Source organism: Schistocerca nitens, chromosome 5 (genome assembly GCF_023898315.1).
Source record: "Schistocerca nitens isolate TAMUIC-IGC-003100 chromosome 5, iqSchNite1.1, whole genome shotgun sequence".
Lineage (NCBI taxonomy): Eukaryota > Metazoa > Arthropoda > Insecta > Orthoptera > Acrididae > Schistocerca > Schistocerca nitens.
The window spans coordinates 612022760-612049026 of NC_064618.1; the positions used below are offsets into that span (position 1 = coordinate 612022760).

General features: G+C 39.7%; 1 protein-coding gene across 1 annotated transcript in view; it reads left to right on the plus strand.

Moving 5' to 3' along the window:
• The window catches only part of LOC126260612 (uncharacterized), a 469680-nt gene that overhangs the window by 286601 nt on the left and 156812 nt on the right, over window positions 1–26267 (plus strand). Inside the window, exons 6-7 of the mRNA XM_049957948.1 lie at window positions 12563–12642; window positions 25257–25321. Of these exons, the coding sequence (XP_049813905.1) occupies window positions 12563–12642; window positions 25257–25321 (145 nt within the window). The remainder of the gene's footprint in view (window positions 1–12562; window positions 12643–25256; window positions 25322–26267) is intronic.

Sequence of the window (26267 nt, forward strand, 5' to 3'; positions counted from 1 at the left end):
ATAAGAAGAAGAAAATTGTGTCAGTTCTGGCAGTTTGCGCGCTATGTATTCATATATTTCTCAAAAGAAAAATCACACAATTCCTGTAAAATTATAAACATAACACTGTGGGTAATAACCAACAATAACAAACATAGTTGGACAAACATTATATAGTGTTGGTTTACACAACTCTTCCCTGCCTTATACAATTCTTTCAGGAGACCTTTTCTGTGGGGTTATTTCTGAAACCATTGAAGGTATTTTAAATCAGTCTTGTGACTCCAAGGAAATCCACCTTTTTGTCACCAAATGTGTTTTGTTTAATTGAAAACAGAGGTCTTATTGAAACATATACCATTTGGCTTGCTGTCTCCATCTAAAAACAGTGCATTAAGAAAGCTGTTGATGTTAGTACTTAAGATTTTTGCTCATATGGGGGAGAAATATAGAAGTCCTTGCACTTTTTTGTCAACTTAAGTCTTTACGTACCCTTGACATCTTGGGGGAAAATGCTAAAACTTGTCTGGAAATATCAGGGAATTTCACCTGGGGAAACTTATGGCAACCCCAATGAAGTCCATGAATGGCTGCAAATGGTCTCCAAGTAGCCGACTATAACCATTTCTGGTCAGCGATCAGTTCCATTGGTGTAGAGGACCCAGGAAATTCCATGTAAACACAGCCCACATCATTATGAAGCCACCACCAGCATGCACAGTGCCTTGTTGCAATTTGGCTCCATGGCTCTGTGGGGTTCGTGCCACAATCGAACCCTGCCATCAACTTTTACCAAGTGAAATTGGGACTCGTCTTACCAGGCCATAGTTTCCCAGTCATCTTGGCTCCAACCAATGTGGTCACAAGCCCAGGAGAGGCTCTACAGGCGATGTCATGTTGTTAGCAGAGGCATTCACATCAGTGTCTGCTACCATAGTCATTAGCAGCAAATCTTGCTGCACTGTGCTGATGGATAAGTTGATTTCTGCAGGTATTTCACACAGTATTGCTAATCTGTTGGCACTTACAACTCTATCCAGACACTATATGTCAACTGGTTGCCTGGAAAGTGAAATGTGTCATTGTGTGCCATACAAATGTCCACAATGGCATTTCTCTCTCTTCGCAATTCAGATGTTCGAGTCTGAGATTTTCTTTTAACTTGCTAGCCCTGGATTTTATCTCTGTCTCCTCTCTTGTAACCTGCTATACTTTCTGGTTCTATATCAAACAGTTTTACCCGTCTACATATATGACTGTTTTTTCACCAGGCCTCCATGCGGCCTGACTTACCACAATTATAACATGTTAAGCTTTTTAGTCTGTCTGTCTTCAGTATTATTATGTTTCTTGCTGCTGGCTTTTCTTTTACTGATGCAATAGCACTCTCTTCTAGAGGCAATATCAGCAGCTTCAGAGAGTGTTACTGTCTTTGCTGTAGTCCGTACTATCATTTTAATGTGGTCATTACAAAGACCCCTTATGAATATTGCCACATTTCAGAACCAGCACGATATTTCCAGCTAACTCAGCTTCATTTGCCACATTTCACATCCAGCGCGATATTTCCAGCTAACTCAGCTTCAGACATTGCACCCAGAATGGCTTCTAAAAATGACACTGCAAGGCTTCAATACATGAACGCCATTGTGCAGTGCTTTCACGGTGATACATTTTACAGGTGTAATAGTCTAATGTCCATTTGCAAACGTATTTTTCCACTAAGGTAGCACATACAGCAGACCAGGTGCCTGTCGAATCCCTGACAAACAATTTTCTCCTTCAGCTCGTACTGTTCATGCCTTAACAAGCTTAAGCAAGACATAGTGCTGACCTGGGACCACTAACTTGAATTGCAGTATCACAGTTATCCAAAGACTCCTTTAACTACCCTTTGTTGCATTTAAAAGGTTTTGGCAGTAACTTTAATGCATCACTTAAAATAATATCCTGCTTGATCGGTGACAGTTGTGCAGCATTACTATCATTTCCTTCTCCCTCCTCATTTTGTGGCATGTTATACCCCTTTCTCACCGTACTTAAGTGTGTCTGCAAGTGTGCCGCCGCCTCTCTGCACCCGCTTCACCTCCAAGCCGCATGGCCCTCACTGCCAGCTAGCCACACACCTCCTATTACATTACCAACTTCCTTGCATCTGAGGAACTGTCTGACCCACCCATTGACTGATAATGCCGCCTCCCTGTGGAACAGAGCGGTGCCATGCCTCACTGCCAAATCACTGCTGCAAAATTGAACCCCTGCCGTGGTGGACCTTCCTGGCCTGTCAGAAGATCTTGTACCATGTCCCTCTTGATTCACCTGCTGACAGACATCGTTGTTGACCCACCTCTCACATAGTCAGACCTGCACCATAATGGACCTTCCCAGCCAGTCAGAATTGTCTTATTTTTTCCTTTGCCTCAAGATGCCTACCATACCTTGTCTGTCGTAGCTCTCAAAGCCATGAGTTCATTCCTGACTTCAGACTGAGTACCATCAAAAGTTGACAATGGCCAGCACTTATTTCTCTGTTCTGTGCTCTAGCCAGTCCCAGTACCGTGTAGAGAGACAGTAAGGCTGTGGCTTCCTTATAGCCAACACCTGACAGTGGGGATGCCTAATCTGTGCCAACCCCACCCCCGGCACCAAAATTTTGTTTGTGTAGTGTCCTGTGAGTGGATCAGGATGGGAGTTGACACTGTTTCCAGTAGTGAAGTGGCTTCTCTATCTCATAGATTCTACAGCCATTAACATGGTCTCTTGCTTCCTAGTGTCCCTGCTGATGTTAGGTTACATTACTGCGCGCGCGCGCGCGCGCACACACACACACACACACACACACACAAATTATCCAGTGTTGCAACTTTGGCTACTCCTGTCAGTATCTCACGCTACTAATACAAGACAGCATGCAAAAAGCCTCCATAGTTTTATTTGATTTCATGTTTTCAATTTGTAATTGAGTTCATATGTAATAAGTTTTTTGTTTGGTGTTGCAGTAGTTGATGAGAGAAGATGTTTGCATTTTGTATTAGTTTATAAAAATCATGGTTGGGGGAGGAGAGCAGGAAACTAGTTTGATATTTTTGCATAAAAAAGGATTCAAATTGTGTTTAGCATATTTAAGAAAGAAAGAATTATCACTGTTGTCATGGCATGTTACTGCCTAATTATTTGGGGTGCAGGAGAAAACTAAATCAATTTCAGTTCCGTATGTAATGCTTTGCTCTTATGTGCTGTTTGTTGGTCACACATCATTTATCACAAATCTCGAATTACCCCTAAAAATGTTTAGTGGCCAACATTGCCATGAATAAGTTTAATGTGTTAATTAGCTTCTTTGCCTTCATTCTGCATCAGTCACAGATTGTAAAGAGAAGAGGGTGGTATTCCATGCACTCATATTAGAAGCTTGCTCTCACTGTGATCCTATAGTGTGATTAAAATTACTTGTTGGTTGACACGTCAAATTTTAGAGCTGGTGTCCTCCAATCGGAGTGCTTAACATTATGACCGAACTGTTTGCTTTTGCCAAACTGCCTCAGCAGTTGATCAGTTCACTTCCAATTCCTTTTCCGGCTGTCTTGAGTGTTTGGAGTTTTGTTTCTTGATTCCAGAGCCTGCCACTTTTATGTTGCATTTCATCAGACATAATAGCATGCTTATGATGGTGCTAATGAAATACACACCTCTCATGTACAACACTAACCAAACACTACGGGATTCTTTTGCTCAAGATGCAATTCATCATCACACATACAGTTATCATCATTAGCACAGAGATCAGCCTCAGCACAGAGATCAGCCTACATTAGATTAGCTTTGTATCTGAGACCAAACCTTTTGAAGGCAGCAAATCATGGCGGAGACAGGCCCTGTAAAGCTTCAAATATAACGGTGTAATACAGGATGGTGGTGTAGCATAGTGGTCGAGTGTTCAAAACTCGACATATACTTGGAAATTTATTTCTAAATCTTATCAAAATGACTTTGATTATTATTTTTATTCAGTAAGTTGAAGTAAACATATTTTTCTATTTCTAATATTTTGCTGCACTATTTTCATCGTCATATTGACTTTTTTATTTGCTCTTATTTTTCTTCCTGTCATTCTTTTTTCATTTGGTATCCGAATGTGTCACCTATAACCTTTAACCAGGACTCTCATCGATTGATAATGTGCCAGCTCGTGTAGCCAATGTAAGGATAGTTTCAGGTAAGCAAGAAATTACAGTTTGCTTTTAGTGCTCGAAATGAAATTTTTCTGTTTGCTCATAGAGGTTAGGTTTAATCGCTTTGGTTAGGTTAGGAGACACATTTAAATTCAAGACTACAAAAAGCATCGTCTGCTGAAGTTCATTCATTGGTCACTTAAAATGAGCTATCAGCTGAGCATCTCATGTTCTGATCAGACATTATGGTGGCCACTTCAAACATAGCTTCAAACTTGTGAAGTGACCTGCAGTATTTTTTGTGTGTCACCTACAAACCAAGCAATAGCCAGCAGCCGTTGTGGCAACACTGTAGTGGCAAGTGACAGATGTCAACTAACAAATAATTTTAATTGGGCCATAGTCTACAAACAAATTGAAAAACACGAGATCAGCAAGACCAAAAGATATTAACTTCCAGATTTAAGGAGAGAGAATCTTCTTTGTTTATTCAGGATTAATATTAGCATAAATAAAAATTATCGTTATTTATTATTATATCTTTGTTTTCCTGTTAATCTTACAGTTATAGTTAGATAGTGGTGTTAAAACCAAAATGCCTGTGACTACTTACACTTGATTTGATATGGGGCATTTGATTTGTATTGTTAACCATCATTCTAGGAATATTATGTGGTATGTTCTTAAATTTAGCTGATTTTGATAATGTACTAAACATTCACCTACAAGATTGGTTGACAAGCCGTATGCTATTTGTTGGCTGTTTTCTGCATTCATACTAGCAAATTTCTTGCAAGTTCGCCATTCCATGTCAGTTACATAGTACATCAACAACAAAAATACTAACATGTAGTACTGAGACTATACATGTCCTGCATAAATCCCTACTAAACTTCTCTCACAGGCGAAAATAGTATTAGATAAGACATAAAGTGTAAAACCAATAGTAGGATTACTCCTCATTGCTCAGCATAAAACTGATAGATATAACGAAAATAGACTTTTAATTCAGTGAAACAAGTAGTTTTTTATGTGAGTGAAATGTGTATTCCATTGTAGTTCATTCATAAATATAATTGTAAATGTGTGAAATACTACCCTGGTAGCCACATCATATAGTGTTTCAGATTCGCAGATGGGAGATATTATTTTGTGTGTTTATTTATTGATACAGAGCAACTACTGCCATGTTTTATTTCAGTATTCGCAACTGCACTTGTGACATACTGTGTAATTAACAATTTTGTGTGCGATTGCGTGATGTTACTTTGTAATCTTGAGGAAGCAAATTCATAGATGACAGTTATAGTTCTATAATAGTAAAGTTGTTCATCTTTATGAACATAAAGTTTACTGAAAACTAATGTAGTGAAGCAAATATGCTGCTGAACTTTGGTGGCAGTTCAGTAACCAAAGTGAAGCAAACATTAAATAGCTGAAAGAAGAATTATTACTGATTATTATTATTATTATTATTATTATTATTATTATTATTATTAGTAGTAGTAGTAGTAGTAGTAGTAGTAGTAGTAGTTAGTCATACGACTGAAATAAATACAACACAATTAATATGAAAAATAATCTAAGTTACACTGAGGTGACAAAAGTCATGGGCTAGCAATATGCACATACACAGGTGGTGTAGTTTCACATACACGGGATATAAAAGGGCATTGCATTGGCAGAGCTATCATTTGTGCTCAGGTGATTCATGTGAAAAGGTTTCCAATGTGATTATGGCTGCATGACAGCAATTAGCAGACTTTGAATACAGAATTGTAATTGGAGCTAGACGTATGGAACATAACATTTTGGAGCCTAAAAATTCCAAGTTTCAGACCTTACTTCTTGTTATGGACAATGAAATAACCGACAGCTGTCACTTGATCACTTGATAACTGAGAGCTGCCACATTTGGGTAGAAATCAATATGGGATGTACAAAGATCGTACCCATTAGGACAGTGTGCCAAAATTTGGCATTAATGGGCTATAGCAGCAGACGACTGACACATGGGCCTTTGCTAACGGCATGACGTCACCTGCAGTGCGTCTCTTGGCCTCGTGACCATGTTGATTGGACCCTAGAAGACTGGAAAACCGTGGCCTGGTCATTTGAGTCCCTATTTCAGTTGGTTCCATAATGGTTTGGCTGTGTTTACATAGAATTGACTGGGTTCTCTGGTCCAACTGAATCAACCATTGCCTAGAAATGGTCATGTTGGGCTACTTTGAGACTATTTGCAGCCATTCATGGATTTCATGTTCCTAAACAACGATGGAATCTTTATGGATGATATTGCGCCATGTCACCAGGCCACAATTGTTCCTCATTGGTTTGAAGAACACTCTGGACAGTTTGAGCAAGCAACTTGGCTGTCAAGATCACCCTACCTGAATTCCATTGAAAATCTGTGGGACATAATTGAGAGGTCAATTTGTACACAAAATCCTGCACTGGCAGCACTTTCACATTCGTGGCTAGCTATAGAGGCAGCATGGCTCAGTGTTTCTGCATGAAACTTCCAACGACTTGATGAATCCATGCCACATCAGGTTGCAGCAGTACACAAAACAAAACTAGATCCAACACAATAGTAGAAGGTATTCTATGACTTTAGTCACCTTAGTGTAAATTAACAAGGGGACCCTAGGCACTGGCACTCGTCAGATTTTCTTCATATTTGTGAGATTTGAGGATCACTGCCCAGACATTAATTTCTTCAAGCACTACAGCACAGTTTTCCGAAAAGGGTGGGGGTGGGGGGCTTGTTTGAAGATATATAAGATTTTTAACATAGTTGCTGATAGCTGTGTGCACAGCATTGAATTGTTGTAATCATGAATTTGCTGGTTTGAAGCTCACTTAGAGAACTATTTTTTTATTTATGTGAATTATTATTATTAATTGAATTCTGTATCTGTAAACAAATGTTGAATCACAAATTTTTAATGAAAATGTATGGGCCATATATAAAGTAAAATATGACACAGGAATGCAAAGTGCCTTAATGACAAATAAAAAAAAATTATGTACATCAGTAGTACTGTTCAATCTCTATTTTTAAGAAGAAAAAAAAAGTTGTTCTCAAATTGCAACACTTTCTAAACTTCCATGCTAATTAAGTCCACAGAACTGTGGTCTTTTCCACATGTGCTCCTGACCAAAAATCAGTTCTGGTAGTTTGAGTCCAAGGTTTTTATTTATCGTGCATATTGCATTCTTGTGGTAATATTTCCGTAGAAACTTTCTTCACCGAAGACACATTTCTTTCTCTCCAACCCAGAAGTGTAGTAGCAATTTTCATAGATTTAGCTTTAAATATTTTTGATATACTGAAATATTTTCTCAAATTCTTAGCCCCTATTTCACCCCTTAACACCTGAATTTCCAAAAACGGTTAAAGAACAGGGTGTATAAGGCCCAGGAAATACGGGAAAAACCCAAGAATTTTTTCATCTGGGAGAAACCTGGGAATTTTTCATTGTTTTAGTTTTCAGTTAAATTTTTGTAATTTTAAGTGGTAAGAACCTGTACTCTAACAAAGAATATTACTGTATTCCGCAACTGCCGAATAATACTGCAGCAATAAAACATAACTGAGAGGGGGGGAAAAAATAAAATAAAATAAAAAAATAAACAAGGGTGTTCACACAAGTGTCTGCCAACAGCAAAATGTGTCAAATGCTGTAGGACGCTTCATAGCAAGCTGCTTCCAATGATCGTGACATCACAGCTGTTAACATTAGATTCATTTGAGCAATTTACAGCAAGCTCATGCGCATGCACAGTTAAGCCACATATGAGCAACACTTCTGTCCACATGAAGTGTAGCTGGTATCAGCAATAGCAGCAAACAGACAGATGCTACCTGCAAACATTTTTCTGTTGCACCCAAGTTGCCAGATTCGCACATGCGCAGAGCAGTCTGAGTTCTAGCGGTGAGGGGGTAATCTCCACGTGACCCTTGTTTACTTTTAATGATTTTGCTGTTTCCGCTTCGTTTACAGCTCTCACGTCAAATGATAACAAAACGGATTCTGCGGCCGGGAACTATCAAGTGAATTAAAATACGGGGGATGGAACTTAAATAGTGGCAACTACTTATTTGCAACTGATACAAAAGAGTTGCATGTTTGGACCTGTTACTGTCCTTCAAAGTAGTCACCAGAATTGTGTAGAACCCGTTGCCAGCGATGTGGAAGGCGTAGTATACCGTTAGCAGAGCCTGTTCTATTGATGGCGCGAATGGAACAGTCTACTGCCTGTCGAATCTCTGGAACAGTTCTGAAGTGAATGCCACAAAGTGGTTCCTTCATCTTTGGAATAAAATCAAAGTCACAAGGACTTAAGCCCGGGAAGTATGGTGGATGGTACAATACTTGCCAGTCCCATCGACGAACAGAGCAGCCCCAGCTTGCGCTGTATGCGGCATCGCACTGTTGTGCAAAATGATGGGTGGGTTGCGCAGAAAGTGTCGCCACTTCTTTCACAAAGCTGGTTGCAGGTGATGCCCCAAAAACAAACAATAACACTGTGCATTGACAGTCTGCCGTGGAGAAACGTAATGTGTTAGGGTAGCGTAATGCGTTCAAAAACATAGTGACACCATTAAGTTAGACAGCTCGTTCACAAGTGACTATGTTTCCCTCGATTGTGCGCACTCCGGTGACGTTGGACGGATGGTTCATGATGCACTTGGGTGACCAGGACTGTCTTTGAAAACACTGGATCCCACAAGGCCAGCTACAACACACCGCTGAAATTCCTTTAGCTTTTTCTTTTCATTTGGCTTGGTTAGTCGAAACAATATAAATGCATTTCCGACAGAAATATCAATCGTATACCAAAACAGTCTGAGCCACCAGCGTCTAGATTTTCTGTCAATTGCATAGAAACTATTCATCATGTCCGCTTTATCTACACATGCCATGTTCGAATTATAATATTTCACTATCTGTGGGTAAGGTATTTTTGTAATTGTGCCATCCTTTTCTTTCCTACCGACTTCTTTCAAAGTTACATGTGAGTCAATTGTTGATAGTAACGTGACAAGACGTTTATCTTTCCATTTCATGCATGCAATCCTATCAGAACGAACTGACCAGTCACTTTCTCCTCTTTGCAACTCTTTGTCCGGTTTCAGAGAAGGAAGTCCTTTTCTGTGGACTGTAATGGTACCACAGGGTAGGATACCATCAAGTTTTAGTGTCTGCAAAAGTGGAACACTAGTTTTAAAAAAAATGTCAAAATATATGTGATATCCTTTGCCTTCTAAGCCTTTACACAAATCTCTTAACAATCCTTTCTTCCAAACATTTCTCCACTGCACCAACTGATTTCCCAGTATAGACCCCAAAATCACAGGTATATCCCATTTTGTCAGCTCTGACCCATATTTTGTACCCCCTCTTGATGGGCTTTTGAGGCATATACTGTTTGAATGATATTCGCCCTTTGAATTTCACCATGCATTCAGCAACAGATTGCTCCTTCGTTGGAGCATAACATTCTTTGAAACTTGTCAGTAATTGATTTATTAGTGGTCAAATTTTATACAATTTGTAGTAACATTTATTCCCTTTTTGTGGCATAAGGGTGTTGTCATTTACATGTATATGAGATAAAATCCAGCAGAATCTTTTCAATGACACAAGTGAAGAAATGTACTGATCTCTGAGTTCATTGTGCGATGACCAACAATCATGATATGTGCAGGGTTGTTTGTTACCCATTAGAATATTTATAGCCAAAAAAACCTGAGCAAATTGTCCCCAAATAGCTATAAAAAGAAATCAACTGGCAGCATACCTTCACTTTCAGTTTTCCTTTGACACCAACTCCCTATAAAAAATGTACAGAATGCATCGTACTGTCATCCCTTGTCCATGTAAAATTTACAGACCTTACTAGTGGCACGTTATCTTCAGAACTGAAACTGTAATCGCTGTCATTTTCAGAACGATTTTCACTTTCAGAAACAACATAAGATATCACTGGTCTTCAACCAAAATATCACTTTCATTATCACTGGTACTGCCAGTCTCAGAGTCCACATCAGAAGTAATTTCTTCTAAAAGACACGTTAGAACTTCCTCATCCTTTAATTTGCGAGAAAACATTTCGCAAAACTGAAATTAAAAGAGAGAGAGAGAGAGAGAGAGAGAAAGCTTCTAATACTACCCCTGCAGCCGCAGTGGTTTCAAACAAAACCACCAGAGTAAATACGGAAAAGTACATGATTTTCATTATTGTTGCAATACATATCGCATGCACTTATATACAAAGTATTATGAATTTGTTCCATGTGTGAAACTTACATTTCAAATACAAATTCAATCACAAATCAAGAAAAAGAGAACCAGCACACCACAAACAATAATGGCACTTATACTTGAATAGCTAACTGCAACCATGTGAGAAATATTGACGTAGTTCAAATTTTCATCGCTAGATGACAGCGCAAAATCAAAACTTCATGGGTGGCTTCAAATGAAACCACATCGTCACAAAGGGTTAATCTCCAAAAGCCATTATTATTATTTCTTTCTTTTCTCAGACGTTATGTCTGGTCAAAAATGGAAAGTGACGCGGACCTTGATCAAGTGTGACTTCCTTTTAACTGTACGGTATATGTTATATTGCATTTAGGAACTTTCAGGTAATTGAACATGTATCAATAATTATGGATTTCTGTAGTTGTATATATAAGTTTGGTTGTAGCTGTATTGCATTGATGTACTGGTGGATATTGTGTGGTATGACTCCTGTAGTTGATAGTATAATTGGTATAATGTCAACTTTATCCTGATGCCACATGTCCTTGACTTCCTCAGCCAGTTGGATGTATTTTTCAATTTTTTCTCCTGTTTTCTTTTGTATATTTGTTGTATTGGGTATGGATATTTCGATTAGTTGTGTTAATTTCTTCTTTTTATTGGTGAGTATGATGTCAGGTTTGTTATGTGGTGTTGTTTTATCTGTTATAATGGTTCTGTTCCAGTATAATTTGTATTCATCATTCTCCAGTACATTTTGTAGTGCATACTTGTATGTGGGAACCTGTTGTTTTATAAATTTATGTTGTAAGGCAAGCTGTTGATGTATTATTTTTGCTACATTGTCATGTCTTCTGGGGTATTCTGTATTTGCTAGTATTGTACATCCGCTTGTGATGTGATCTACTGTTTCTATTTGTTGTTTGCAAAGTCTGCATTTATCTGTTGTGGTATTGGGATCTTTAATAATATGCTTGCTGTAATATCTGGTGTTTATTGTTTGATCCTGTATTGCAATCATGAATCCTTCCGTCTCACTGTATATATTGCCTTTTCTTAGCCATGTGTTGGATGCGTCTTGATCGATGTGTGGCTGTGTTAGATGATACGGGTGCTTGCCATATAGTGTTTTCTTTTTCCAATTTACTTTCTTCGTTTTTGTTGATGTTATGTGATCTAAAGGGTTGTAGAAGTGGTTATAAAATTGCAGTGGTGTAGCCGATGTATTTATATGAGTGATCGCTTTGTGTATTTGGCTAGTTTCTGCTCGTTCTATAAAGAATTTTCTTAAATTGTCTACCTGTCCATAATGTAGGTTTTTTATATTATATTTTTATATTACTATTAATAATAATAATAATAAGAATAAGAATAAAGCCTTGTGTCTTATTGTTTTAGGAAATCTATATGCAGACACCTTCAAACCCTATAAATATGAAGAAAATTGAATAGGGCTAGTCTGTAAGGTCCTCTTGTAAGATCCTTTGTAACACAGAACCATATGAACTGAAAATACTGTCACAATTTGTTAAATACTACAGTGAACTGAGGAATAATAAGAAAATATGCCAGTTGGTGATGACTTGTCCGCCATTTCATTCATTCATTCATTCATTGCAATAAAAGTTGTGGTTTTTAAATGCTTTGTTTAATTTTAGTTACCTGACTTGCTCACTAGCTACTGCAGAGCATTTCACACTAATTCTTTAATTTTTAAATGCAATTAAAAGGAGACAGTACTGCTGCCTGCTTCACACTGTCAAGAAGGGAGAATCTACTTTTAGAAGTGAGATTCTAACTGCTGGTAAATGCATATAAAAGTAGATAATTCTATCCAACAAATTTAAAACTGTGTAGGCTGATATGACAGTAAGACAAAAAAAAATATATTCAGGAGTAGTGGGGTTAGTTCCCTGTTCACCCACTTTCAAATTAGTTTTCAGCTGCTTCCTCTCTAGAGGCTGATTCCAGAATGCTTCCTTGAATATTATTTGATTGTATCCCTAATTTGTGTCCTTATTTAATTTTTTAAAATCATTTAGATAATTTTAAAAATCCCTGTTAACCTCTAGACTTTTGTGTATCATCAATAATCATTCTGTAATGTAAAACATATTTTCTGTTTGTTTTCAGTCTATGGAACATTCCACCTATCTTGACCGAATGACTGAGTTGGTTTCTATGTATTTGGACATGGAAATAAAGGCTTCAAGGTATTGTAATCCTCCACAGTGTGTCTTGTTTTCCAAAAAGTAGTCTTTGTATTTGACTGAATACAAAATGGAAAGTTGCCATTTAGTTCTAGATAATATAGTGATGTTAGATTCTTCAAATGCTGCTTTTCAATGTATCTAGGTTTTAAGTCGTGGTTGTACACAGCTGTATTAATCAATTTATTCATAAACAGATAATCTTCAGGAATGTGACAACTTATAACCAATATCAAATTTCATGCTACAAATCAACATCTCCATTCAACTGTAAATCAGAAGCACATGTAGTGTATAGTAAATCTGAGGCAAGCACACGACTTGATTATTGTCATTTTGTTTCCCCACAGATTTACGGTAAGCTATACGTGCCCCAGATTTATAATTGAATGGAGATGTTGGTTTGCAGCACAATTCTTATTAGTTGTTATGTGTTGTAACCCGTCTAAGTAGGATACAATACTCCTGAAGATGGTCTGTTTATGATCGAAACTGGTTGTTTTATAACGTGATTGATACAGCTGTGTGCAACCATGATTTTTCAATAATTCGTACAATCTGTGAATCATTACCTCCTCAAAGTAGTATCTAGGCTAAGCCCTACAATCAGTCAAAATCTTTGCTGCCAATGAGGGAATCATTCATACTTACAGGTTTTAGGTTTTCATTGTTGCAATTTGACCATAGTTATTTATGTTCTCTTATATGGTGATGTGAATGGCCAACACTGTTAATGTGTGTGACCACTTTGTAAATAGTGCAAATGGGTTGCATAAAGATAGTTATAAACGAGCAAAAACTGAATATATACACAAACAATCCTGTTGGAGGGACATACGCAACCGAACTCTATACCAGAACTTGAAAATACCGTTACGGTTGTAAAGTTCTTTTATTTAGGACACGACCAGTTTCGGGCTCCTATCCGGCCATCTTCAGATGTCGTACTGAAAATAGCAAGAGATAGGAGATAATTTTTACATGCAGTAATACACAAACAAAAAATTTCTTAAAATTTAAAAACCACTGGTCGGGCTAGGTCCTCAAAAACGTAAGTCAATGCCAAAGTAACACCAGACAATACTGCAGAAGATTGCCTGAGTAAAGAAATAGGCCAAGAATACCAGGACACCTACACTTGGTGCTGTGACTCCGAGTGTCGCGGTGGACGAGTGCAAGATGCGGTGTGCTACCAGCGAGTCCAGAGCGTAGACTAGCATTCATGAAGGAGGGAGCCAACTGGTAAACCAGAATGGCAAAAGAACTGTCATCTGTCGACAGGAATAAGAATGCTGGGTCACTAGCCCAGATGTTCAATTGAATTAGTGATTTACATTTAAAATGAAAAAGGAAACATTATACCGAATGTTCATTATGTGTCGTAAAGGAGCAGTACAGAACTGCAGTAAAACTGAGAGGAAGCTGGCGACATAAAATCCATGTACAAACCATGAAACGCAGTGAATTTTTTTCCTTTACCCAAGTGGTATTCAAGTTCTTAATTTAGTGGGGATATATATAGGTGGCTACACGGAAAAACACACCACAGTCATCAGTTAAAAGAACATACACATGTGCCACTCCTATTTACAAGCATCCATCCAGTTCATTTTACATAGCTGGAAAATGTCCTCTTTTAATAGAAGTTTACATGTTATTCATTTTTTGTCCTATGACTATGTGCATTATTGTGCTGCATCATTGTGTGTCCTCACTAATTTAAAATTTACCTGTCTTTTTTCATGATGTAAAATTCGTCTCAGTTTGGATCTTATGTAAGCCTCTATTAGTTATCGACTTTTAGTTAGCAGGTTTTAAATTGACCCAACTTTTAATGTGTCCTTTTATTACTATTTCAGCTACCTATTAATTGGCATAATAGTTTCTGACAGTGTGGACTTCAGATTTCGCTACTTTCCCGTTTGGTCAGTAATGAGATGCTTGTAAATAGGACTAGACAAACTCACCCTCTGGTTGCAAGGTAGTGGATCTGTGGTCTGTGCCTTGACCTATCAAAGGCCTTTGACTGGGTCAGTCATAAAATTCTTTACTAACAACTTAAATTGAAAAGAACATACAAAAAATGTTGTGGGGAAGGCAAAACAAAGACTGCGTTTTATTGGCAGAACATTCAGAAAATGTAACAGATCTACTAAAGAGAGTGCATACACTATGCCTGTCTATCCTCTTTTGGAGTACTGCTGCAGGGTCTGTAATCCTTACTAGATAGGATTAACACAATACATCATGAAAGTTAAGAAAAGAACAACACGTTTGGTATTATCGCGAAATAGGGGAGAGGGTGTGACTGATATGATACGGGATTTGAGTGGACGTCATTAAAACCAAGGCATATTTTGTTGTGGTGGAATCTTCTTATGAGATTTCAATTGCAAACTTTCTCCTTCAAATGCAAAAATATTTCATTGACGTTGACCTGCGATCGTCATAATAAAATAAGGGAAATCAGAGCTCACATGGAAAGATATAGGTGTTTTTTCCACGCTCTGTTAAAAGTTGGAATAATAGTTAGTTATTGTGAAGGTGGTTCGATAAACCCTCTGCCAGGCACTTAAGTGCGATTTGCAGAGTATTGATGTAGATGTAGGGAGTTTCTGCAGCTATAAGCAATTGTAAGCTGCCTTTTTCTTTTGTTGCAAATGAAGTTATATTGACGAGCAGTCTCGATGCTAGCTTTTGTTGCATTTGCATTTATTTTAAATTGTACAATAAGCATTTAATACTTTGGTGATGCCTTGCTCTGTTTATTACTAACAGCCCCCCCCCCCCCAAGGAAATAAAAATAAAAAAAGCACACCACACAGTGCAGCATAATCATTTTGATCACTTCGATCTGTTACTTCCAGTGCTGCCCAGTTTTTGCTACTTGTCTTTGAATTAATCAGGTAAAGAAGTAAGTAAAATGTCAGTTTTGTTTTTAGCAGTGAATAGATTTCAGAAGTAAATTACTGTTCATTTCCAGAAATTAAGCATTAACCAAGTGTGACTGGTATATCTGAAATGAAAATACTACCTCTTAACATTATGACAGTCTTAAAAGACAGATCTATATTGAGCTGATACGAAGAAAAAATAGTAAAACATACTAGTAAGAGAAGCAAGTTTCAGATTTTTAATTCCAAAATAGGAAAGGTGGTTTGTGCGTGTCCATGTTATTAAAACAACCTGCAACAATCTTTCTTAGGTAAGCAATGACATCATTTCCTAATTTTTTAAGACTAATTTCTTTATGCTTTTGTTACAGTTTTTCCACTGGTTCTGCCTGACTATAATATGTACAATGTCAACTCGCAGCTAGGAGATTATTTTAAACTGTATCTGTAATTTACTTGTTCCCTCTGGAAGATATACATAAAAATTAAGGACACAATAACTGTTGGTGCATATTTTCTCCAGAAAGATGGATCATTTGGTTTGTGGGAACTAGTATTGGCAACAGAGGCAGCTGAGTTACAAATAAAACTTTTCCCATTTTATATCCCCCTCCCTCACCCCGTGACTCACAATGCTTGGCTACCACTGGCACCCAGTCTTTGCAACATTACTTTCTTTTTGTGCTACAAGCTTGTGCATCCAAAATTCCTTTCCCCCTCTGCATATCCATCGGATGGTTTCCTTGGTGCAGACCCTGCATGGACCCGGTTTATGATATGGAACCCAAGTTTCCACTTGCAGCGATTTCTTCAACTTTCTTTAAATGGTCCCCGTTGTTGGATTTGACCTGCTACCAATTTTCAAAATTCACCAGAAGTGCGTTTCGTGCAGGGAAGGTTGCCTAATGTGGTGTGTGCTCTACCTTTGTGCCTTTCATCTTTGCACTCTTTCCTCCCCATGTATGCCAATGAGTATGTGCCCATCGTGACTGGAGCACGGGGACACTGAGCAACAGGTTACTGGCCAGGTAGCTGTTGCTGAGGCTGAGTGGCACCCACAGGGAGACACCCCTTTCAGAGTGGGTGGCAACATGGCATGTGAGCAGCAAATGAAGAAGATGAAGTTATCTCCTGCTGGTGGTGATACAGCCCCAGCAGTCTCTGTGGAAGGAAAGTCCTAGTTTAATGCAGAGAGATACAACCCTAAAATGTTCCCTTCCCTGGCTAGGCTGTGGGAGGAACATAAGGCTAAGCGGCAAGCAGAGAAATAATCCCCCCCCTCCCCCCAAATACTTATTTTGCATAGTGACTGAGGGGGATTTCTTCTCAATCACAAAACCGTTATTCTTTATGGAGAACAGAAGAGAAGTTTCGGGAATTGACAGCTATCTTTAAAATGAAATGTTGGTGGTCAATTTTGATTAAAACAGCATTCCATGCCCAGTCATGGGCATTATTCGCTTTTAACAACCTGAGAGACATACCAGTAACTGCCACTCCCCAAAGTTGTGTAAATACACTACTGGCCATTAAAATTGCTACACCACTAATATAATTTGCTACAGACGTGAAATTTAAACGACAGGCAGAATATGCTGTGATGTGCAAATGATTAGCTTTTCAGAGCATTCACACAAGGTTGGCGCTGGTGGCGACACCTACAACGTGCTGACATGAGGAAAGTTTCCAACCGATTTCTCATACACAAACAGCAGTTGACCGGTGTTGCCTGGTGAAACTATGTTGTGATGCCTCGTGTAAGGAGGAGAAATGCGTACCATCACGTTTCCGACTTTGATAAAGGTCGGATTGTAGCCTATCACGATTGCAGTTTATCGTATCACGGCATTGCTGTTCACGTTCGTCGAGATCCAATGACTGTTAGCAGAATATGGAATTGGTGGGTTCAGGAGGGTAATACGGAACACCGTGCTGGATCCCAACGGCCTCATATCACTAGCAGTCGAGATGACAGGCATCTTATCTGCATGGCTGTAACGGATTGTGCAGCCACGTCTCGATCCCTGAGTCTACGGATGGGGACATTTGCAAGACAACAACCATCTGCACAAATAGTTCGACAACATTTGCAACAGCATGGACTATCAGCTCGGAGACCATGGCTGCGGTTACCCTTGACGCTGCATCACAGACAGGAGCGCCTGCGATGGTGTACTCAACAACGAACCTGGGTGCACGAATGGCAAAAGGTCATTTTTTCAGATGAATCCAAGTTCTGTTTACAGCATCATGATGGTCGCATCCGTGTTTGGCGACATCACAGTGAACGCACATTGGAAGCGTATATTCGTCATCGCCATACTGGCGTATCGCCTGGTGTGTTGGCATGGGGTGCCGTTGGTTACACGTCTCGGTCACCTCTTGTTCGCATTGACGGCACCTTGAACGGTGGACGTTACGTTTCAGATGTGTTACAACCTGTGGCTCTACCCTTCATTCGATCCCTGCGAAACCCTGCATTTCAGCGGGATAATGCACGACCGCATATTGCAGGTCCTGTACGGGCCTTTCTGGATACAGAAAATGTTCGACTGCTGCCCTGGCCAGCACATTCTACAGATCTCTCACCAATTGAAAACGTCTGGTCAATGGTGGCCAAGCAACTGGCTCACCACAATACGCCAGTCACTACTCTTGATGAACTGTGGTATCGTGTTGAAACTGTATGGGCAGCTGTCCTGTATATGCCATCCAAGCTCTGTTCGATTCAATGCCCAGGCGTATTAAGGCCATTACTACGTCCAGAGATGGTTGTTCTGGGTACTGATTTCTCAGAATCTATGCACCCAAATTGCGTGAAAATATAATCACATGTCAGATCTAGTATAATATATTTGTCCAATGAATACCCGTTTATCATCTGCATTTCTTCTTGGTGTAGCAATTTTAATGGCCAGTAGCGTATGATTCAGGGCATAATTTTCTTGCAGTCTGATGATGAGCTGCAAGTCAACTTGGAGCGAAGGGGGGGGGGGGGGGTCTACACTATGTCCATTGCATACCCAGGGGCCAAAGGACAATTGGGTTGCTACTGGAACCTTCATCTTGACCTTTGAGGGCGTTCATTACCTGAGATTCCGGCGATCCCAGTTTGTACCGCTCAACGCAACCCAGAACCTGTATGTATTGATACCATAAGCCCTCAGCCAGTTTCAGCAGGTGACCCTAGGGCATAACCTGCCTCCCTTTGCGCCATCACAGTACATCTACAGTATTATCCCCCAGTGGAATTGTAGTGGTTTTTTCCATAACTTGGCCAAACTACAGCATCTTTCCCGCACTTCCCCTGTGTTCTGTGTTGCCCTTCAGGAGGCTTGGTTTCAAGCAGTGAAGACCATGCCCCTTTGTGGATACCGAGAATATTATAAGAATCGTGCTACGTATGACAGGGTGTTGGCCAGAATTTGTACATATGGTCTGGACACACTATATAGCGAATTTTGTGCCTCTTAATACGTCTTTTGAGGCCATGGCTGTTTGAGTACGGGCATTTCAGGATATTACCATTGCAATGTTTATCTCCCTCCCAATGGCTAAGTGTCTCAGTACATATTGTTTGCATTGGTTCCTCAGCTTCCTCCCACCTTTCCTGATCTTGGATGATTTCAAAGCCCATAACCCTTTGTTGTGTGGAACCACAGTCACTGGCTGCTGTGAAAACCTCGAAAACTTAGTGGCTCAACTTGACCTTTGCATCTTGAATACTGGCGTCCCCACACACTTCAGTGTGCCCCACGGAATTGTCTCGGCCATTGACCTTTCAATTTTCAGCTCTTGTCTCCTCCTATCCACCCACTGGAGAGTCTGCGATGACCTGTGTGGTAGTGACAACTTCCCAATTTTTGTGTCCCTCCCCCAACGCCACTCCTGTGGATGGCGGGCTGTCAACAGTGTTAACGGGGGCAATTTTGCCTCTGCTGTTGCTCTTGGGTCTCCGCTGCATGGAGATATTGGTGAGGCAGCCCAGAGTACAACTACAGCCATTCTTTTGGCAGCTGATTTGATGACTCCTGTTCCTCAGGCTTGCCCCTATTGAAGACAGTACCCTGGTGGTCATCAAAAATCACAAAAACCTTTAGAGATCATAGGCAAGCTCTCCAATACCATGAGCGGCATCCATCGATGGAGCACCTCATTGCCTTTAAGCGGCTTCATGCCAGAGTCTGCCACCTAATACAGGTGAATAACATGGGAATTTTTTATAATTCTTGGAATTTTTCATTGTTGTAGTCTTCATTTAAATTTTTGTAATTTTGACTGGTAAGAACGAATAAACAGCAACATATGTCAAAAGCTTTAGGACAAAGACTTCATAACAGCATACTGCTTCTGATGTTCGTGACATCACAACTGTTAACTTTAAGTTTGTTTTGAGCCGTTGCCAGTGGACTGATGCACATGTCCAGTTGAGTTGCATATGAGTAGTGCTTTCTGCTGCTTCTGGCTACTTCAAGTGTGGCTGCAGCTGTAGCAAGAAGCAGCCATGTTACACAGAAAAATTTTTCTGGCACGCCCAAGCTGTCAGATTCGCACATGCGCAGAGCAGTCCGGGTTTTAGTGGGGAGGGGGATAGTGACCCATTTTACATTGAGTGATTTTGCTGTTTCGTGATGTCCTATCTCCTCTTCGTTTACAGTTCGCATGTCAAATGAAAACAAAATGGATTTCTGTGGCCGGAAGCTGTCAAGTGAATTAAAATACATTCACATAATTACAGAAGGCTGTTATTAGTTTCAGTAATTTTATTTTATTTCTACATTTTTGGCAGTCAAGCATAATCACCCTGCGCATCAATGAAGTTATTTTTGTCGGTTTGCTAAATAAATGTGGCTTTTATTAACCTTTCTTACAGATGCAGTCAATTTATAACAAACAAAGTGTTTCATTCCAAACTACTGGCTAGTTTCAATTGTTCACTGAATTTCAGGTGCACATTTTCATCGTATGGGACCTATAGCATTATGCCATAATAAAGACTCAAACATGAGGCAATATAGTACTGGTACTCCAAGAAAATTTGCATCCCAAAAAGTGCTCTTTAAAGCTCAATATCAGTTTAGGACCTACTTCATTGTGATCTGGACATATGAATGTGTCCTATAAGCCGATTTAGGCATTTTAGAATGGTTTAAAAAAATTCCTACGGTCTTGGAGTATCCTCTGATGTCCTATTTCTTTTATGACTTTATGTAAGATCCCTTACTGCTATATGTGTATGAACATATGGGCTCCCTAAGTCGTCATATCTGCCCATGCGCAGTAACTCCTATTTTCTGACGCTCTCTTGCAGCTGCTGAAACGAACCCATGTGTCAGAGGTCGCGGGAAAATATTGTTAATGGTTCTTCGATAAGTATTCTTTTCATCGGAAATTTTCTTTTACGCAAGATGGACTATGGTACATGTGAGAAAAATGAGTTTCTTAAATCACAAGAGCATTTGGCTCTCATTTAAAACTTAACACTTTCAGAAACAGCAACTTAGAATAATTTGGAGCCTAGAAGATGAGACATTGTCATTATTTAAAATTTACGAGCACATTTGTGTGATGTATCTTAAAGTGTAACACTCCCTAAAAAGACCAATGTTACATGTGAAAGCTTAATTTTTCTTGTAGCTTATTAATCTTCAAGACCAGAATGTACATTAAAGCTTAGCTTTTCTTGTAGCTACACTACATATATTAATTTAAACCATTAACTTTTCATATTTGTGTGTTCACACTAATTACAGTGCCGCTCTGAATATATCTTGTCATTGGCTGGCGAGATCACGTGACATGAGCTAGCTATGATCGGCTTACAAATGTGCATTGTGATCTCTATCACAGTGCTTCGGAAAGCAATGTGCTGTGTTTGGTGGAATTCGAATTTATATATTCGTAATATGAAAATATGCAGCGTACATGTTACTGCACGTCAATGACCTTTCTGAAACGCGTTTCTCTTCCTCCCACCCCTCATGCTGAGTTTCATTTTCTAAAGTGCCGGGAAGTTCTATGCTGGTGTATAAAACCTTTACCAGTCAAAGGATTGGTATTTTTACACAGGGTGTATAGATGGACAAGGAAAAAAAATTCCCAGTTGAAAATACACTTTCTCCCAAGTGAAAATACACTTATTCCGTGTTAAGTGACATTATACTTTTCCTCGACACTGTAAAATTTTCAATCCTTAGAATGTTTATGGTTTTCCACGCAGATGTAGAATTTGTCGGCACTTTAGGAAACGAACTCAAGGAGAGAGGGGGGGGGGGGAGACATGTTTTGGAAAGATCTTTGACGTGCAGCAACATGTATGCTGCATTTTTAGTGTTATGGAGGTATAAATTCGAATTCCACCAAACACTGCATGTTACTTTCCGAAGCAATGAAATCGAGTTTGCGACGCGCTTTTGTAAGCCAGTGTCACATGATTTCGCCAGCTGATGACAGCACAGGACACGTGATGTAATCAACCAATAGCAAGATCACTCTTATGTAGTGTGAAGACACAAAAAAGAAAAGCTAATGCTTTAAATTAATATACATAGTGTTGCTACAAGAAAAACAAAGCTTTCACAAATAATATTGGTCTCGAAGATTAATAAGCTGCAAGAGAAGCTAAGCTTCCACATATAATGCTGATCTTTTTGTGCGTGTTACACTTTAAGATACATCACACAAATGTGCCAGTAAAATTTTTAATAACTATGTAAGTGTCTGATCTTCTGGGCTCGAAATTCTTCTAGATGGTCATCCTCAGAGAGTTGGTTTTTAAATGAGAGTCAAACACACTGTGATTTAAGAAATTCACCGTACATTCTCGCACATAGTTAAGGAAATTTTCTTTGAAAGTAACACTTTCAAACCACCATTCGCAATATTTTCCCGTGACCTGTTAGAAATTGGTTCGTTTCAGCAGTTGCCAGAGAGCACCAGATAACAGGCGTGCACGATGACGCTGGAAGCCCGCATGCTTGTACGTGTAAAACATTAAAAGATCTTGCACTATGTCATAAAAGAAACACGACATCAAAGGATACTTCAGGAGCATCGCAATTCGTGAACCATACTAAAATGCATAATTCGGCTTAAAGTGCACATTCGTATGTCCAGATTCAGATGTAAATTTTCTTGAGTACCATTACTGTATTATCTCATGTTTGGTTCTTTATTATAGCGTAATGCCATATGAGCTAGAAGATGGAAAACTTACACTTGAAGTGCAGCGAACAGTTGAAACTAGCCAACAGTGTGAAATTAAACACTTTGTTTCAAATAAATTGACTGCCTCAGTGCAAAAGATTAATAAAAGCCAAATCTCTTTAGCAAACGTACAAAAAGAACTTCATTGTTCTGCAAGGCAATCAATGCTTGACTGTCAGAAAGGTGGAAATAAAACCTGAAACTAACAACATATTTTAGCCCTCCGTAATTATGTGAACGAATTTTAATTCATTTGGTAGCTCCCGGCCACAGAAATCCGTTTTGTTTTCATTTAATGTGAGAACAATAAGTGAAGAAGAAACAGCAAAATCACTAAACGTAAACACAGGTCACGTGGAGACTACCCACCTATCCACTACAACTCAGACTGCTCTGTGCATCAGCCCCGGATATACGATATTTCCGAACCATAGCAATTTAGATAGTGTTGCCCAACCACACATCTGTAGCCAGAAGCGGGAGAAGGTACCACTCATTTGCGACTCAACTGCGCATGCGCAAGAGTCCGCTCGCAACTGCTCAAATGAATCTAATGTAAACAGCTGTCACGTCACACTCATTGGAGGCAATTTGTTGCTAGGAAGCACTTCATATTCTTCCTGAAGCCTTTGGTTGGCAGACGCTTGTATTGACACTATGTTTTGTGGTTGTATATGGCGCATTTCCTTTGCAACTCAATTCCCCCCCCCCCGTTCATGTTTTGTTGTTGCAGTATTATTCTGCAGAAGCGGGATACAGTAATATCCTTTGTTAGAGTATTTGTTCTTACCAGTCAAAATCACAAAAAATTAACTGGTATCTAAAATAATGAAAAATTCTCGGAATTCTAAAAAATTCCTGGGTGTTTCCCAGTTTTCTCCTGGACGAAAAAATTCCCAGGCTTTGCCCGGATGTCGCGGACCGTATACACCCTGTTACAGCTCCAAAGGAAAGCAAGTGGTTGCTTATCATGGAAAAAGTGTATTTTCATGTGGGGAAAACGTGCGTTTTTAACTAGGAGATCGGGGAATTTTGTCTTTCTTCTTGCCCGCTTATACACCCTGTCATTGCTATGCAGGATTTCCTATATGCCGTTGAACAATGTGGATCCTCGATTGACCTTCATCTGGACCCCGGGCCACATAAAGATCCTGGAAAATGAACTCCCTGATAGCCAAGCCGAACTGGGTACCAGTAAGCTGACCCTTGAGATTGTTATTCTGGAAACAGACATCTTGTCGGTATTATGCCATCAAGATCTAGGAATCTGGAATACAAAATAGCTCACTATGACTCCACCAAACTAATGACAGGTGATTAAGGAGAATATGAATCTGTGGAGGTCCTCACTGCAGGCCTCTTGCAAAGACTCTACCATCCTTTGCTGGCTCCTTATCGGCCATACTTGGCTATCTCATGGTCATCTCCTCTGTCGCAAGGACCCGCCTCACTATCTCACTATCATTGTAGCTCCCATTTGAAGGTGCTCCACATTTTGCTGGACTGTCCCAAATCAGCTGCCCTGCAGCGGACTCCTCCCTGACTTGCTGCCTCTGGTGTTAGGAGATGATGCCTCAGTGGCTGAATAAGTTTTACATTTTACGCTTGAAGGGGGCTTTTACCACTCATGCTAAGGAAGGCCCACTTCATGTTATCAGTCCATTAAGGGGTTGGCAGAAGACTCTATTGCCTCCTCTGCCCGGACTAGGCTGCAGCTGTCTGGGCTTGGTGATCCAGTTACCTGCTCTTTTACTCTTCTTCTCAAGTTACCTGCTCTTTTACTCTTCTTCTCCCCTCTCGCAAGGTCTGTTCGACTAGTTCGTCTTTTTCTCTTGCCCTGTCAGTGTTGCTAGTCTTTCCTTGGCAGTTTCTGAGCAAGGTACCTCTGGCAAGTGGCGGTAATTGGGGGATGTGCGTTCTCTCTTTGCTTGCGGGGACTTCCATCTGTTCCCGAGATGGGGCACCTTTCCTGCCTCTTTTCCTATGTCTCACTTTCTTCTTTTTTGCCCCTTATCTTACCTTTGTTGATCTTAGGTAGATCTTGGGGGTTTTCTTCTTCTGGATCTTGGCACAGTAGGCCATCTCTGATGTACAGTCATGTAGACCTGTCTGTTCAAGGGAAAAGGGACTGATGACCTAGTAGTTTGGTCCTTTTAATCATCCATCCAACCAACCAACATTTTATAGCAATTTAAAACAGCAAAGGATTCATTTTTATGTAATTAAATGTTAAGACTTACAGTTTCATTGAATTTATCAATGAAAATAATGAAGATTTGAAAATATAACGTAATTGGATAGGTAAAGGGTCTACTTACCAAGAGCCAGCAGGAGAACACACATATAAAACATATTACAGTTTGTTACATTCCATCCTTGATGTTCCTTTGTTTTGATATTACAGTTTGTGTAATACCTTTTATATGTGTTTTCTCCTGCCTTATTATGGTGAGTATATTTAATATCAGTTCCATTGATTTGTTTGTTACACCTCTTAAACATGGCAAAATGTTTCAGGCGAAGAAAAGAAAGTGTGAAGAAAATCGCTTGGAGGTTATCATCGAGTCTCAATGTGTTGTTGGGTGAGTTTATTTTTATTACATGTCTGTTACTTAAAAAAATAAATAGGACTGATAAAAATCTTAAAGAGAGAGAGAGAGAGAGAGAGAGAGAGAGAGAGAGAGTGGTGTCCCCCCCCCCCCCCCCCCCTCCAGTGCACCATTGAAGGTTTCAACAGTAATTTCCTGTAGAGCTGCTGTCACAGCTGCAAGGATTGACTCAGTGCTGTCAGAACCACATCCTTTGAGAACAGAAAGAAGTTGCTCTTAGTGAAATCGGAATTGTAAGTTGGCTGGATTGCAATGTTATGCTTCATCAGGAACTCATGGACACAGAGAGGCATGTGGCTAGGCACATTATTGTGACGCAAGAGTGAGGTAGCGGTGCTGTCTTTTCACTTCCAGATATCCTTTTCCTCGATCTTTCTGGAATGCCCATGTAGAAGGTCCCATCAACACTCAACAAGCAATAGCCCACACACATATCACATTTTCATCAGTTTTTCCTTTTGATGGTTTAGGCTTGTTAAGCAGTGCAAGTTTCTGCAGCTTTTTTTGTTGTCTTGTGTGCAGAACTTGATCACCCAACATCGTTCGAAAGTATCCGCCATGACATTGAATCAAATCAGGTGTCCTAAATCAGCAATTCTGATGCCAACAATGCATGTTGCAGAGCAAAGGCTGAGGGTGCTTCCCCCTCCTCCCAACCTATCTTAAATGCCTCAAACATGTTGTGGCTGTGGGTGTAGTAAAAAATTATATTTCACAGCTTTTGGGATAGACCTCATACTTTCTGTCAGATATCTTTGTATACAGAACATTTAGGCACAAACAAAGAAGTTGAAGTTTCCAATTTTGATAAGGCTGTGTAAAGGCACCATACCATTGGAATCTAATATAGTATAATTGCTGATGCCAACAGTGCTTAGCAGCAGGCTCGGCAAATGAAAGTGTCTGTCTACGGTGACAC